This window comes from Thermobia domestica, chromosome 9 (genome assembly GCF_964235325.1).
Source record: "Thermobia domestica chromosome 9, izTheDome1.hap1.1, whole genome shotgun sequence".
NCBI classification, from domain to species: domain Eukaryota; kingdom Metazoa; phylum Arthropoda; class Insecta; order Zygentoma; family Lepismatidae; genus Thermobia; species Thermobia domestica.
The window spans coordinates 166,675,609-166,690,758 of record NC_137462.1 but is presented as its reverse complement, the minus strand read 5'-3'; the positions used below and the strand labels follow the sequence as shown (position 1 = coordinate 166,690,758).

Sequence of the window (15,150 nt, the reverse complement as noted above, 5' to 3'; positions counted from 1 at the left end):
CAGTCGTCTAATTAAAGCCAAAGCAAAAGGTGCATCTACTCTCTATATACCTATTACCAAAATTTTATTACATTTGGACCATTGCTGAGGTCGGAGCAACTATATTTAAGGAAATTGACGAAATAGTTAGATGATTTGTGAGGAAGACCTTTCACCAGGCAGCATTTGTCACTAAAAACTTCCCCTACACTAGAAGAAGAGATGGCAGACTAGCTATACTGCAAACGAAGAGGATCACCAGGAGAGACATTGCCAGGATGTACCTGAGATGAATAAAGAATTACCGTCAAGTACCTTGAAATCAAAGGAAGATTGGAGATGCTAAAGGGGATGTCCAATCAACTTGGAATCCATAGTTGAATTAATTTAGAAAAATTGGTGAGAAGGGATTAGCAAAAGAATCAAACCATTGAAGAGTGGACAAAAGAAATTTCGAAAGGGAAAGGATTCCATTGTTTTAGGAGATGCCCTCTTTGAAGATGCCTTATGACAGATAATCATTTTGTCTACGCTCTAAAGTTTCACACTAATACATTTGGCGTGAAAGCGACTTTAGTTAGAGCTAAGATGATCAGCGACTTCACATGTAGTAAATGCCGCTGTAAAAATGAAACTTGAGGACATGTTTTAGGTAAATACTTTGTGCATAAACCGAAACGTAATTATAGCGCAATGAAGTCGTTCACATAATTAAAACTGAATGTGTAAAGAGAGGACATACGGTTGATGAAGAGTACTCGATTACAGTTAAGGATGGGGTATTGAAACTGGATCATATAGTAGAGGCTGATTTACGGCGCTATGTGTTCGTCTTAACAGCAAGATTTAAGAAAAGTGCTGTACATTCCTCGAAAGAGCCAGCCAAAAGAAAATACAGAAGCAAAATAGATGTATTCAACTGTAACAAGCAATTTAAGATTTTCTATCGTATTCGGAAGTAGAGTTGCGTTACCAGGACAATACAAAGAGCTTTGGCCAAACTGTCCATCGTTGGGAAATCTATTTTGTGATATTTTGTCGATGATAACCCTAACATCATCAGTCGAGATCGGTAATGCTCACGCAGACTACTGACGCTGAAGGATTTTAGCGTGTGATAATTATACGTGTATTTTATTTCTTTGGAAGAAACGTCGGAACAATAAGAGGACAAATTAATTTTTGAAAGGACCAATGGTGAGGTTTTAGAGACATGAAATTTGGTATTTAAACTTTTTATTTAAAATAATAAACTACATGTTTCAGAGTTTATATATATATCTGTGGAGTTCAGAAAGTCCACAGATCGGAATTTCTTAAGGCTAAAGACATCAAAGTTCCCATCTGCAGTCTTCGACGCGTCTTTCAGGGTTTTTCTAATATTTGACCTAGAAGAAACAAAAATGTGATAGTAGGAAAAAGAATTGAGATTACAGTTATCAAGTAGTCTAAAAAGTATGGAGTATTTTGCACATGAGATGGCGTTATTGTCCCAAATTTTAGGGTGTATGAGTCACAGCAGATCAGGTCTAATGTAATTTGACAGCTGACAACTAAATCTATTTCTGACACACTCAAGATTTAATGTTTGTTTTCATAGTTGTTAAGTTATGGTAGGCTTCCAAACTATGCGAATTCAATATTGAAACAGATCTATATTTTCTATTATTATTTATCAATATTTAATTGTTTCTTATTTATTCATTTTGCCTCAAATAGATTTCCAAACACGTTTAATAGGCAGATCGCTCTAATATGATTTTCAGTCACCTTGGTCCAATCTTGTCCCCGTAATAAGATTAGTAACTTTACTTTGCTCCCCATTCTTTGAAATTGAACTATTGACCGAATTTAATTCACACTTAGTGGGAAAGTAGCCCATTATCTAAGGAATAGTGATCACTATATTTAGTGACCGAGCTCGGCCAAAAACAGGCTCGTCTTGTATGTGGTATTTTGTTTGTCTGTAACTACTGGTCGAATCTAAACCAATTTTGGTGGACAAGTAGCCCACTGTCTAATGAATAGAGATCGCTACATTTGGCGGCCGAGCTCGGTGAATAACAGGCTCGGTTTAACTTCCATGTAGTATTTATTTCTCGAGAATCACCGACCGGAACGAACGAAATTTGGCGGACAAGTATCTCATTGTCTAGGGAATAAGATTGCTATAATTGATGGCCGAGCTCTGCCAGGGACAGGCTCGACTCAAGAACACAGGCTGTGTTCCACAACTTTGCATGGTGGGAATTTTTGAGTTCGATTGTGTTTCGCTTGTTGATTGCACTTGTCTTTGGACAAAGTTTGAATATTTATTTCTTGAAGCTGATTCCATTATTGTGAATATTGTTCTGTGTTTTGAACATTTACATGTTCGATAATAGTTTTAGGTATTTATTCAGCGTGTGAATCCTTCGTGTGAAAAACAGATAGTAAGAGTTAAACATTTGGTTTCTTCTTGTAAGCTCATAATTTTCTGAAAGAACCAATCACAACTAATATTTTCAGCGTATTTAGAATTTAAAAAGTGAAAACAATAACATAATTTGATTACATAAATCATTCTTTTACACCAAAAAATATTTTTAAGATGATATTCCGGGAACCTCGTGTTAACATGTTTTAGTTGGAGGTATAGAAAACCATTTCAAGCTAAACTTCAAATTTACTTTCTTTTCTTTTTTTTTAAGTTGACAGTTTTAAAGTAGAACTTCTTATCAGAGTTTTGACTAGACACGTTAGGAGGGAATATTTTCCCTCCAAAGTTCTAGTATTTTCCCCAAATTCTTAAAGATATAAGTGTAGTATGTAGGTAATGAATATGGTTTATCAACGAGCGCTTTAGACCCCCCTCGAAGTCGAGGAAACTAGATAAAGCACTCTGCTTCTTATCAATTGTTCAGGTTCCTTGGTTCGCAAAAATATAAATTTCTTTGTATTTTTATAATAGACTATCAAAATAAAACAAAACTTAACCTATGATAGTTATTTTATTTTATATTAATATTCCTACTTTGAATAGATTTTAACATTTCATTATTATTTGCAACAATGCCATACTTTCAATAGTAATATAAAATACATACTTACTTAATAAATATGTTTATTGTATCATGAGAAGATGGCTGACAATTAAGTAGCAGAGTTCTATGCTCAATTTTAATATATTTCTTATACTTCCAAAGATATTTACTTTAGAATGAATGTCGTTTGTTACAATTTTTATAATCTGTAGTTTAAGTAAAATATAACAAACGCCAGTCCCAGGATCTTCTTATGACAATTTAACTAACAATTCAGGCAATCTTGAATCCATGTCTGTGCCACTTCAGTTACAACATATGCTCTAACTGCTAATATTATATATATATATATATATATATATATATATATATATATATATATATATATATATATATATATATATATATATATATATATATATATATATATATATATATATGTAACTACATGAGCTGACAAATTATTGAGCACTTCCTGTAGGGCTACAATGATTAAATTTAGCATGATTGTAGCTTTCCGAAACTAACCTACAGGAAAATTGCCAAAAGTGAATGCTTTTTAATTTTTAGGGGGTCTAAAGAGGGGATGAAGAATTTCCCCATGTTATTTAAATAAGCCTTTTTTGGACATATAATCTCATGTTTTAGGTAGCCTACTTAAAATTGGAATAAAAACTTGAAATTCGGTATGCTTGTACGTTTTTATTAGCACTACCTAAGAAAATCAGTAAAAATAAAAAAATCCAACCCTAGAGTGGTTTTATAGGGAACTGAAAAAATTTTCCCATGTTATTTATATGGGACACTTTTTACACGCCCAAATTATTGAGCACTTCCTGTAGGGCTACAATGATTAAATTTGACATGATTGTAGCTTTTCGGGACAAGCCGACAGGAAAATTGCCAAAAGTGAATATTTTTAATTAATATTATCTTTTAGATAGTTGAAATAGGAAAAGAAACGATAGATTTGTGGATTCAAGAGGTGCAAGGCCGTAGGCCGAGCAAAGACAGTGTGTGGGGGCGAAGACAGACAAAATGAATTTCATGCAAGACAAGAATTTAAATTTATAAAACTGAAATAGTATAAGTTATTAAATCGTCACTCAATATATTTATTATTTATCAACACAACAGGCATATGCCCAATTAGTGTGTAGAAATATTATAATTCATTTTACAGTTTTTTTAGTGCTTTATGGGACATTGTACATATATGAGTTTCATCATGTTTATGACATAATTCGTTAAAAAGAAAACATGTTCTCGAGATAGGTGACTTAAGCATTATGTTGGTTCTAGCCTTTTTGCAATAAAAGAGACCTGTATGATTGGTTCTAGTTCTAACTGAAGGAATATGGAAGTATAATTAAGATATTGTCTTTAAACAATCGAATTCATTTTTTGGAGTATTACCAGATCGGCAATATTATGCCTCTGTTCTAATGAGTAAATATTAAAATTGTCTACCAGTGTAGGCTACTATGATTTTCAAGTGAGAGATAAATTCTAGTTATTTTGTATATCAAATACAGTAGAAATTTTTGATTGAACTCTAAACGCATCATGAATAACATGTTCGATATTTTTCATGAACGTTAATTTAGGGTCGACTGCAATACCCAGATCTTTAACTGTAGTATTACTAAGCTTATAATCATATTGAAGGGTACTTTTGTTTCTGATAATACGTTGCATTTGTGTGCATTTACTCCAAATTTCTTAACTGAACACCAGTTCGCAATAATCTCGCAATAAGTTGTATTGTAAATCAAGACAATCATGCACAGATTTTATCTTAGCTTATATTTTGAGATCACCAGCGAACAATAATTTGTCACTGTTGTGTATATGATCATGAAGATTGTTGATAAATAATAGAAATAGTAAAGGGCATAGGTTGGAACCTTGTGGTGTAACTGCTCCAAATTTATGCCTAATATATGTTTTCGCTTGAACGCAAATTTTACACTAGTGTGCATTGGTGACGTTCCTCTGAATTCGTACAGTTTACTTGTGTGTGCCTTCCGTTGATTGTGCTGCCACCTGGTAGTACGCAAAGGAACATGAGTAGAAGAAAAGGAAGAAGAAAGGTGAGAGAAATGTTAAAATGTGAAGAAACTAAGCTTTTCTGTTTTTGTGTTGGTGCATAACGTGATTCAGCATATTTTCGTTGAATTTGAATATTACTCTCGGCCCCAGGTATCAGTTTAATATATCAACTACTTATAACTTTAAAAAGTTGAAGTTGTATGTGATATGTTACCATTCATCTACTGAATTGGTAATTAATATTTTAGTAATGTCTGCTAGTGCTTTATTAACTAATACTAAAGTAAAACTCTACCACATTGTACTTCGTGATAAAAAGATGTGTGAGGACGAGATACTTTTAAGCGAACAAAGCATTCGGCGCTAAAACCAGGGTAGGAAAAGACATGAATTAGACAATTCTCCGTCAAAATTACATTACAATTCAACATACTTTGAACTAAACGTGGAATAGCATTGTCATTATGATTTTCCAGAGTAGACATCCTACGGTTTGGTGAATGTGGCGGTAAGAACGAATATTGTAAGAAGATTAAACTGCTATTGAAAATGAAAAGACTTGTGCTGTGTGATAGTAAACGTTCACATGCGGATCTGGAGCAAGACATTAATTTTGCAAGGACTATCGAATCAATTCTACGAACCAATTACACTACTGGGACAAGGTTACTTTGTAATTTTGTTAACGTTTCAGGTATGTTTAATTTTTAATAATAAATGACACCGAAAGTATTTATGGTTATTTGTTCCATGTCCAGAAAGCACGACATCATCTAACATTTAATGCAACAAGTGCATGAAAGTGGATGATGGCCTCACCTATTTTCATCATTACATTTTAGGTCTTCTCGCGGGTGCCTCCCGAATCTGGACCATTGCAGTAAGGCAAATTGTGCTCCCTCGAATCGTTGGACGACTGACGGAGAGATGGACATTTTCTAAACCTATCGGTAACACAGTGCAAGGCTATATTGCTTGGGGGTGAAGGGTCGTGCCTACTCTGCGGGAGTAGCTGAACGATTGGACTTTCGTGCTGTAATAATATGTCTTCCCAACTAGGGACAAAAGGACTTGTACGCAGAACCATAATAATATGGCCCAAACGAAGGACTCGAACCTGGACTGCTACGTAATAGTGGAACTAGTGATAAGGCAAAATACCCGTCTGATTTAAATTCTTTTTACACAATTAAGTGCTTACGTTCGCTCATATGTGATGAAAAATGGTGAGGGTTGAAGAAAAGTTATAATGATTTAATTTGTTTAACAGTATTTTATGACTTACTCTGTCGAAAGCCTTCTCAAAGTCAATATATATTACGTCAACTTGGTATCATTCTTCTATCGAGTTAGCTATAAAGTCAGTGACTATTGCTAGATTAGTTGTTGTTGATTTGCGAGTAACAATGCCATGTTAATAGATTGAAATTGCTGATTTAACATGATCAATAATCCGTTTACATAATATCTGTTCAAATACTTTCGTAAAAGTGAATAAAGTTGATATAGGTCTAAAATTAATAATTTCACACTTATTACTATAAAGATAATCAAGAAAGTTCTGTCGCTTTTTCACAAACCACCTTCGAACATCGATATGTCATGTAAGACGTACCTGGAAGATGAAAATAGTCCCCATCACCATCGACGACCTTCTGCCAACGTTCTGGAAGGTCATGGATTCCATCGCGGTATAACTTGGGAACTGTGAAGCGAAAAAGGTATCAAGTACATTTTTCACCTCTACTAGGGATTTGAACTGGCGTCCTCTAAGGCATTTCGCAAAATTTCCGGTCGCCATTGGCAACTAAAAATTTAGGGCTGGCGACCAGTGTTCAGTAGGTCACTGGATGATTTGCTGACAATTTCCATCAATGGCCCTTCACTTAAGGATTTTGATCCGAAAACTGCAGTCGAAGTGCAGAGAGAGCGTTACACGAACGTGAACTCTTAAGGTAAGATTTTTTGTAACATGTACATGAATTGTCCAATTCTAAATTGATTATCCTGAATCTAATAATGTGGTTTTGAAATTTTATACCCTAGTATAGTCTTTCTCTTTGTCGAACCAAAGACCTAGGTTGGGAAGAATCTCTCATAATTTGTATGTGAGAGATACTGGCGACCATCACTTTTGGATTGGCGAGTTCGTTTGACTTCGAAATTTTATGCCCTGCTCTAAGGTGATTGTCCAAGGAATGAAACAGGTGATAATCGGACGGTGCAATGTCCGGAGAGTATGATGGATGCAATAGTGTTTCCTATTCAAGGCGTAGAATGATGCACCGGGTCATCCTAGTCACGTGGAGCTTAGCGATGTCTTGTAATAGGACAACCCCTTTACAATTCAGATGTGATGGCTCCAGAGTTTTGAGGTCTTTTCGTGAACACGGCTCAACTGCTGACAGTACACAGTTGCATTGATGCTCTGACCAGCTGGTAGCAGTTCCTGATGCACGATGCCGCGAGCAGTCCATATAATACACAGGAGGACCTTCTTCTGGTACAATGCTGGGTTTGGCTGTTGTGAAACCGGTTCATGGGATCTAACCAATGATGACGGCGCCGTGGAGGTTCGTACAGGACCTACTTTTCATCACACGTCAACACCCTGTCCAGAAATGGCTCCTTCCTCAGACGAGACAGCAAAGAAACAGGTGTCTGTTCGCATTGCCTTCTGGCCCTGAGTCAAATCATGTGGGACACATCGACCCAACCTGGAGTACTTCCCAAGTTGATGGAGATGTTGCCGAATGATTTCTCCGCTCACACTGAATTGTAGTCCTAGTTCCTCACATATCTGGCCAGTGTAAGCCTCAATTGCTGCCTGAAGATCTTCATTTGTACATGTGTTGGTCTTCCGGAACGTGGTGCGTCTTCGAGTGCTTCGTCACCGTTCTTAAACTTGTTAAATCACCGCTGCACTGTTTGCATAGTCACGACATCCTCACCAAAGGCCTGTCATATCTTCCGCTTCGCATCAGCGGCGTTTTACCCCAGTTTGAACTCGTACTTCATACACGACCTTATGACGCTCTGTGGAGGTCTCATGTTCATTCTGTCCTTACGCAAGTTCACGATGTAACTGAATTGCCACAGCCAGGTAGTATGTTGGATATACCCACACCAACAACTGACCTTTGCCTTATCTCCATTCGCATTCAACTTACGGTGTGAGGGTCAATTGAACATAAACCTCCACAAAAAAAGCGACAGTACTTTCTTGGTTACCTTTATAGATTTAAATATCGGGCAGACCAACGAGGATTTCCGTTCATCAAGGAAGATGTAAGTTTTAATGGAAAGGTTGAAAGCAATCCATAGGGAATATTTAAATTTATCAATATAGGATTTGATTATATACAAGGGTATCCCGTCAGGTCCTGCAGGTGCTCTGGACTTCAAGTTTTTTTTATTGCTATATCTTTAGATAACATACACAGTGTGTTTAATTATACCAATGAGAAAAAATAGTACAATATAGCTCTATTCAGATATTTTTTTATTAACATATACCTTAGCAACTTAGAAAAAAGGAGATAGAATAAATCCATCGTTTTTTTTAAAGAATTATCGAAGATAAATTCAGAATCTAAAGCAACGAAGAATGAAGGTGACAGTGACTTTCTCTTTGACCCGTACATCAAGAAGATTCCTCTTAAATGGTCAACAGCGAGGAAGTGTGTTTAAAATACAACTACTATAGATAAATACACGTTCGCAGCAAACTTCATAGGCCCTATGCAGGCTAATGGTCATCACGGTTGTAATTTGGAAGAAATGTCAAAAATAAAGTTATGAAATTTGTTGGTCTAACGTAATTTAAAAAGTATAATAGCCAATCATGCAATTTGCTGTCATTTATGCAACAGATTCGACCTTGTATCCATAATCTCAATTTTATTTATCTTGTAGGGATTTCGTTGGCAATTGAGTTGGTTGGCAAATAGTCGACAAAGTAGTCAATTAGAACGTAGGGCCAACGTTGGCAGTTGCTTAGCCTGCCGTTTGTCAGTGTTTAACAAATCGATAGAGAGCAAAACGTAAGAGGTTTCTTTGGTGATTGTCATCCTGAAATTTTTAATTTGTCGATATATACTATAAAAAAAGTGACATCGACCATGGTAAATTTTTACACACTTTGAAAATTAGTACGGGCTAGTACATCTAGTGCACTCAGAAACCGTTGAAACACCCTTTAGGGGACAGGAAGTGCTTTGGGGCTGGACCACCATTGGACGCATCCCTTCCTGTAAGTACACCTCTGCATATTGTGGTTGCAAAGTTATTACTGTTTTATATTATACTTCAAACATCTCAGAAAAAAAATGATCTACCCTTCTTGATTCCGATTTGGCTGCCAGCTGGCCTAATAATCTGCTCATAGTGTCTGCGATGTTCTCTCTTTACAGTATTGCAAGTTTAAATTTTTATTAACAAATTTAGTTAATACGAAATATGTATACAATTACTTTCCAGATTCTCAGCAGGAATCTCTGGGATCTTGTACTTTTAATCAGATTGCTTGTAGAGTAATGACGAGGGTAATAGGCCATTATCCACGTAGGAATCAGATACTTATTGACTGTGGTTTCATGGGACTCACCAAACAGGGGGCACTTCCAACAGGCTTTGCAGTGTTTCAAGACAACCCAAATCTCAAGTAAGTAAATGCAATAAATTACGTACAATCATATACTGTATATATAGATAGATATAGCTAGCTAGATGTAGATATAGATATATAGTATATTAATAGACTGAAACATGCGTATGATAAAAATAATTGTATTTTGAGTACGATCTCCATGTTCAGAAATAATTTTTTGATCCAGTGATGACCGAACGGCACTTTTTCAACTGAATTTTCGTTATCATGATATCTGCAATTAAATTAAAATCTACATCTCATTTCCCAATATGTTTCCACTAGATTGTGATAATAGCGCTAAGTGTTTCGTAGGCTTTCTCTGACACTATTCAATATGATTCAGACCTTGAGTTGCACGAAGATGACACAAGCAACCCTTCGTATAGGTAAAACAGTTGGTAATTATCACGGCAGAAAGGTTGGGCACCACCTCCGGAGCAAGAGAATACGTCATCTGATCTAATTGTGCACCTTCTATTTCATGCTGTCAGAAATGATTAAGAAAAAGAACAGATCAAGAGAAGAAAGCTATAGTTGAGTACAAAGAGTACACTGACAAAATTGACAAAACAAAAGTACGTTCAAACAAAGCCGTCCAAAACAAATTTACGTTGCTTACAGATCCTAAAGATGTAATATTTTCTCGGTCTCTTTCTTTTGCAAGTTGGTCATAGAATGAACTAGCAAAAGGAGGAAATCTTAGAATATTGTAAAACAGATACGAGAGGACAATTTAAAATATTTTATTACAGCGCAAGAAGCTGATATCAAAGTCCACAATATAGACCTTCAACTCGGGGCTTTTAAAATACAGCAAAACATGACTTTCCATTTTCTGCATCTGATGGTTAAGTCCACAATTTCAAATGCCAAAACAATATCGTTAGTCGTAATGACGCAAGCTGAAATAAGAGGAAGAGGAGAGAATCTTGCACAAGAATCAAAAGAATTACTTGCAAAAATCTGCGACAATGTAAACGAACTTCGCAAGTCTACAACTTCGATCAGTCTCCATTCCGGTACGAACTGACAGGAAACATATCACATGTGTTCAAGGGGTTAAAGACGTGAGAAGACTTTTCAAAGCAAGAAAGTTTCATTTCATTCGTTCACTGTTCTTCCTGTCGTTTCAATGGGTGAAACTTTGCATAGTAAGATGCTAGTCAATTTTCAAAAAAAGGTGGAAAATTTGGTCCACGTGTTGAGCGTGACATACTTAAGCCTCTCAATCTGATGTTTAAAGCAACATGTATAACACACCAAATTTTACGATCATAAAAGAAATGAATACATATCAGGCAAATCCTGCATTGGATCGTCAATTTATAACAGCCTAGCTTCACATATTATAGCAAAGGGTCGCCGATTTATGACAGTCTTTTCCAGGGATGAGAAAATCTCAAGAATAAAACAATTTATAGCAAACCATTTTCTTTGGTTATGTTTTAACTTAATGTTTAGGTTATGTTAGCTTAAAAAAAAATCAGTTCAAGCATGCGCAACAAATTTTATCAAAAGATTCCAAATTCTTGTTAAGTGGCCAATCGAAATGAAAGAAGACTCAACGTCGTTAAGTTAAATGAAAGAAAAAAATATCAAACTTACATATGCTTAACTCTATGAGCAGTATTCAAAATTATAAAATTGAGATTCGGTCGTGATTGTTTATTTGTGCCAATCAGTCAACAGTTACATTGTAATTATCCAGAGCAACAGAATAAAGTCTGTTAGATATTTGCCTACATCGCAGTACGTTTAAACAATTACGATATTATGTTACTACATTGACTTAATTTCAAAATTGTATCAATTTTCACATTTCAATATCTTTACAATACATACTCAGTTCGTGATCACTTAAGAATAACAGTCCGTATGCTCTAATTATTCATTTAACAAAATGACATTATCATTACTAAAATTATTACTAAATAGACGTTCACGATTCATAACCCTGTACATATCATTTGAGTTAGGCGACAACATAAGCCTACATGACTGCTACTACATTCTCATTGTACTCTAGAACAAGCAAGTAGCATGTATCAATCGTACATAATACATCTACAAAAAAAATCTACTATTAATGAGATGATATATTTACAAATGAAAAAAAAATGCTCTACTTCTACTTCTCTACGCCAGGGTTTACATATTTTATGAGAGATTAGAACGTCATTATCAACATTATTATCACTTTTAACTTCACAATATAATGTCATTAATTTTCAAGAGCAATGGACACATAATAAATTTCAAATTGTGTTTAAGATCGACAAATTGCATAAATGTAAGTACGTATATGTTTATCAGTAAAGTTGAACATCAGTTAACTACGTTGACTTCCGATGAGGCAAATATGTAAGAAATTCCATGACGCGTGAATGGCACCTTTAAATTAAATATATGCCCAAGACAGAGTCTTGCACGGAAGCATATTCGAACAAGATTTTAAATATATCTGAAATCTGCATAGATCAAGTATGCACTCGCATATCATGAGACAACAACAATGAAAAACCGGTATATTTACTATCCTAAATTACCAAAACCTTTTCCACATTTAAGTCCCGAGTCATATGGACGAAATCATTTTCAAAATATAATTTCTTAACCTACATAAAGCCCTAACCTACGCAATTGGAAATACATGTAAAAAAAAAATATATCGCGAAACAGAATAACAGGACATTATTTTACGGTAAGCACACAAGTTCATTTTACGTAACCTAAGCAAGCAATCAAAATATGTATTTCCCAAAATATATCACAAGACAAAATAATAGCACATTATTTAACCGTAAGCACACAAGTTCAATTTACCTAACCTAAACAAGCAATTGAGATATATTTTTCCCGAAATATATCACAAGACCACACAAAAGTACATTATTTAACAGCAAGCACACAATCTGATTTCCTAACCTAACAATCAAGATAGATGTATATTATAGGACACGTTAAATTTAAATCTTACCTAACCTAAGCAACCTAAACACATTATTTAATAAGGTACACGTTAAAATGACATTTCAGGGCGGAGATATTACTTAATCTAACAATAAAGGAAAACCGTATCAATTCTCACATGGAAAATATTAATATCAAGCGGTGCGCTTAAAGTAAAGTTCACCAACAATTTTCGATGTTGATCACATATTCTTATGATATCATTCTATTGAGTGGTAACGAGATGAGCTGTCTAAACGCGTAACGTCTTTCGTTTTAACTATACATTTTTATTTTGCAACACTCCATTTGGTAAATTAGTGGTTCTGTTTATGATCGGAACAAGAAGAAAATAAAAAAAAATAAAATGGATGAATGTTACCCAATTGGTTGAGGTTCCTACAAAATGGTCCCTTTGGTCCTCGTCACTTGGATCCTTGACTTCACAGAACAGAATAGGTTAGCAAACCTATTTATCTACATGTTGCAATCAATCTCCTCGGGTATCAGTTCCATGCCCTATTAAATATGGGACTTGGTCCCGTTATCCGCTGAGATGAACTCCAACAAACCTACTTCCTGCACATTACGCTATCACTCGTAATGGCGGAAGTAACACTCGATGGCTTTAGCCAAAACTTGTTTTATGGAATTTTCACTTCGGTCAGACTCCTCAGTGTTCCCTTTTTTCCAAATAATTCAGGTTAACACCAATTAGTAATTTATACTAGGTTTAGTTCCGAGAGATTATACTTTTGGTTACAAAATTTCTATATTTTAAGGAGCCGACCTAGCCATCGTTCTTTTTACATTGTAAAACGGCGTTTCACTGCGTCATCATCCTCGCGTCACCAGACCTTAATAAACGCGTTTTTAAATATTATATGTTCGACTGTAATTAACACAGTTTTACCATAAATACATATCGATACAAGAATCTAACCTTAAAGATCACGAATATTTATATATATTTCCAATTTCTAACTTACTGGGGATCACATTTGATAATTTAGAAATACCTGTTTACTTCTGTCTGGTGATTATTTCTCCTCACCATGGCTACGATTCAATCACGACTGCTAACAAACCGCCATTTTATACTTTTTAGCATTTCTTTTTCGTCAAAAGGTGATTCGAATGCCCTCTTGCGGAAATAACCAGAAATAATCGCTACGTTCTTAACAGAAGAATGACGGAAAACAACAAAATAACACGAGCAGTCAAATTTTCTTTAGCCAAAGACTTGTTTTGGATTGTTATTTCAATAAGGTAAGGTAAATTGAAGTAGAATAAAAGTGTAAATTAAATTTTTTACTATATTAAACTATAACCTGAGTTGAATTATTACAGTAACGCGAAAAACATTGTAAAAAGAAACAATTCGAAATTTTGTGATAAACTATTGGTGTGTTTGCGTATCTCATATGTGTTTTGCATATCGCATATAAAACTAATAACCCTTTTGTGCCATTTATTTCATTGGCAACGAAACAAATTAACATCAAACGAATCTTTGGAGGCACTCGGGTGCAGTATTAAAATACACGAACCAACTTTAACGCTGCATAAGCAACCGGTAAACATTTCAATACGGGTAAACATTACAATCCGGGAGCCAATTCAAATACAATGTAAACAACCGTTAATCGGTCTGTTACATTTTTCCCGGCGGCTTTAAGAAAAAAAAAATTTTATTACTTAAAAGATTAACAAATATATATTTTTTATGACTATTTAAAGTTTTTTAACAATTCTTCTCTCTTTTCTGGAGAGCAATTGAATAATTTTACATTTGATAAATTTTGAGTCGGCACTTCTCTCCCCTCCAAATCTTTTAAAGAAACAGAGTTGTGATGCACTCGAGTCGCAACAAAAGGCCCTGTGAATACAGGCATATACTTATGTGTGATTTTCTTAAACGCATCCGATTGAAAATGGGTTTTAACCATAACCAAATCCATTTCCTTAATTTCAATCACATTATTTTGCGACTTTCGTTTTCGTTTTGATAACAAACGGGGTTCCACCTGAATATGCCGTTTAGAATTTTCTATTGTTTTCAATTCAGAAGGCCATGAAAATTTTTCTCGAAATCTATCAGCAGCCGAAAAAGAAATGAACACCTCCGCAGGCGTACATCCAATGGTACTATTGTAAGAATAGTTTAGTATGTCTTGTGCCACCTTTAGCACTGTTTTCCACTTAATGTGGTTATGGCTGCACAATAATCGAATGATTCGATTGAGTTCTCGATGCGAATGTTCCACTATGCCATTCCCAGAAGGGTTGTATGGCGAGACCAAAATGTGTTGAATTTGGTGATCATTACAGTAAGTCTTCCACGTGTTCGAGAGTAACTGTGGGCCCTGGTCGGATATAATAAAATTTGGATAATTGAAGAGGTAAAAATATTCCTTTTCTAACGTTCGAACAATCTCAGCAGTTGTGGCAGTCCTTAACGGTAAGTAACACAGAAACCGTGAATAGACATCAACA

The 15,150-nt window shown here is 35.1% G+C and overlaps 1 protein-coding gene across 1 annotated transcript in view; it reads left to right on the top strand.

Moving 5' to 3' along the window:
- Nucleotides 1-15,150, top strand: part of LOC145695177 (D-serine dehydratase-like) — a 63,720-nt gene that overhangs the window by 21,210 nt on the left and 27,360 nt on the right. Inside the window, exon 5 of the mRNA XM_081772141.1 lies at nucleotides 9,534-9,717. Coding sequence (XP_081628267.1) covers nucleotides 9,534-9,717 — 184 coding nt within the window. The remainder of the gene's footprint in view (nucleotides 1-9,533; nucleotides 9,718-15,150) is intronic.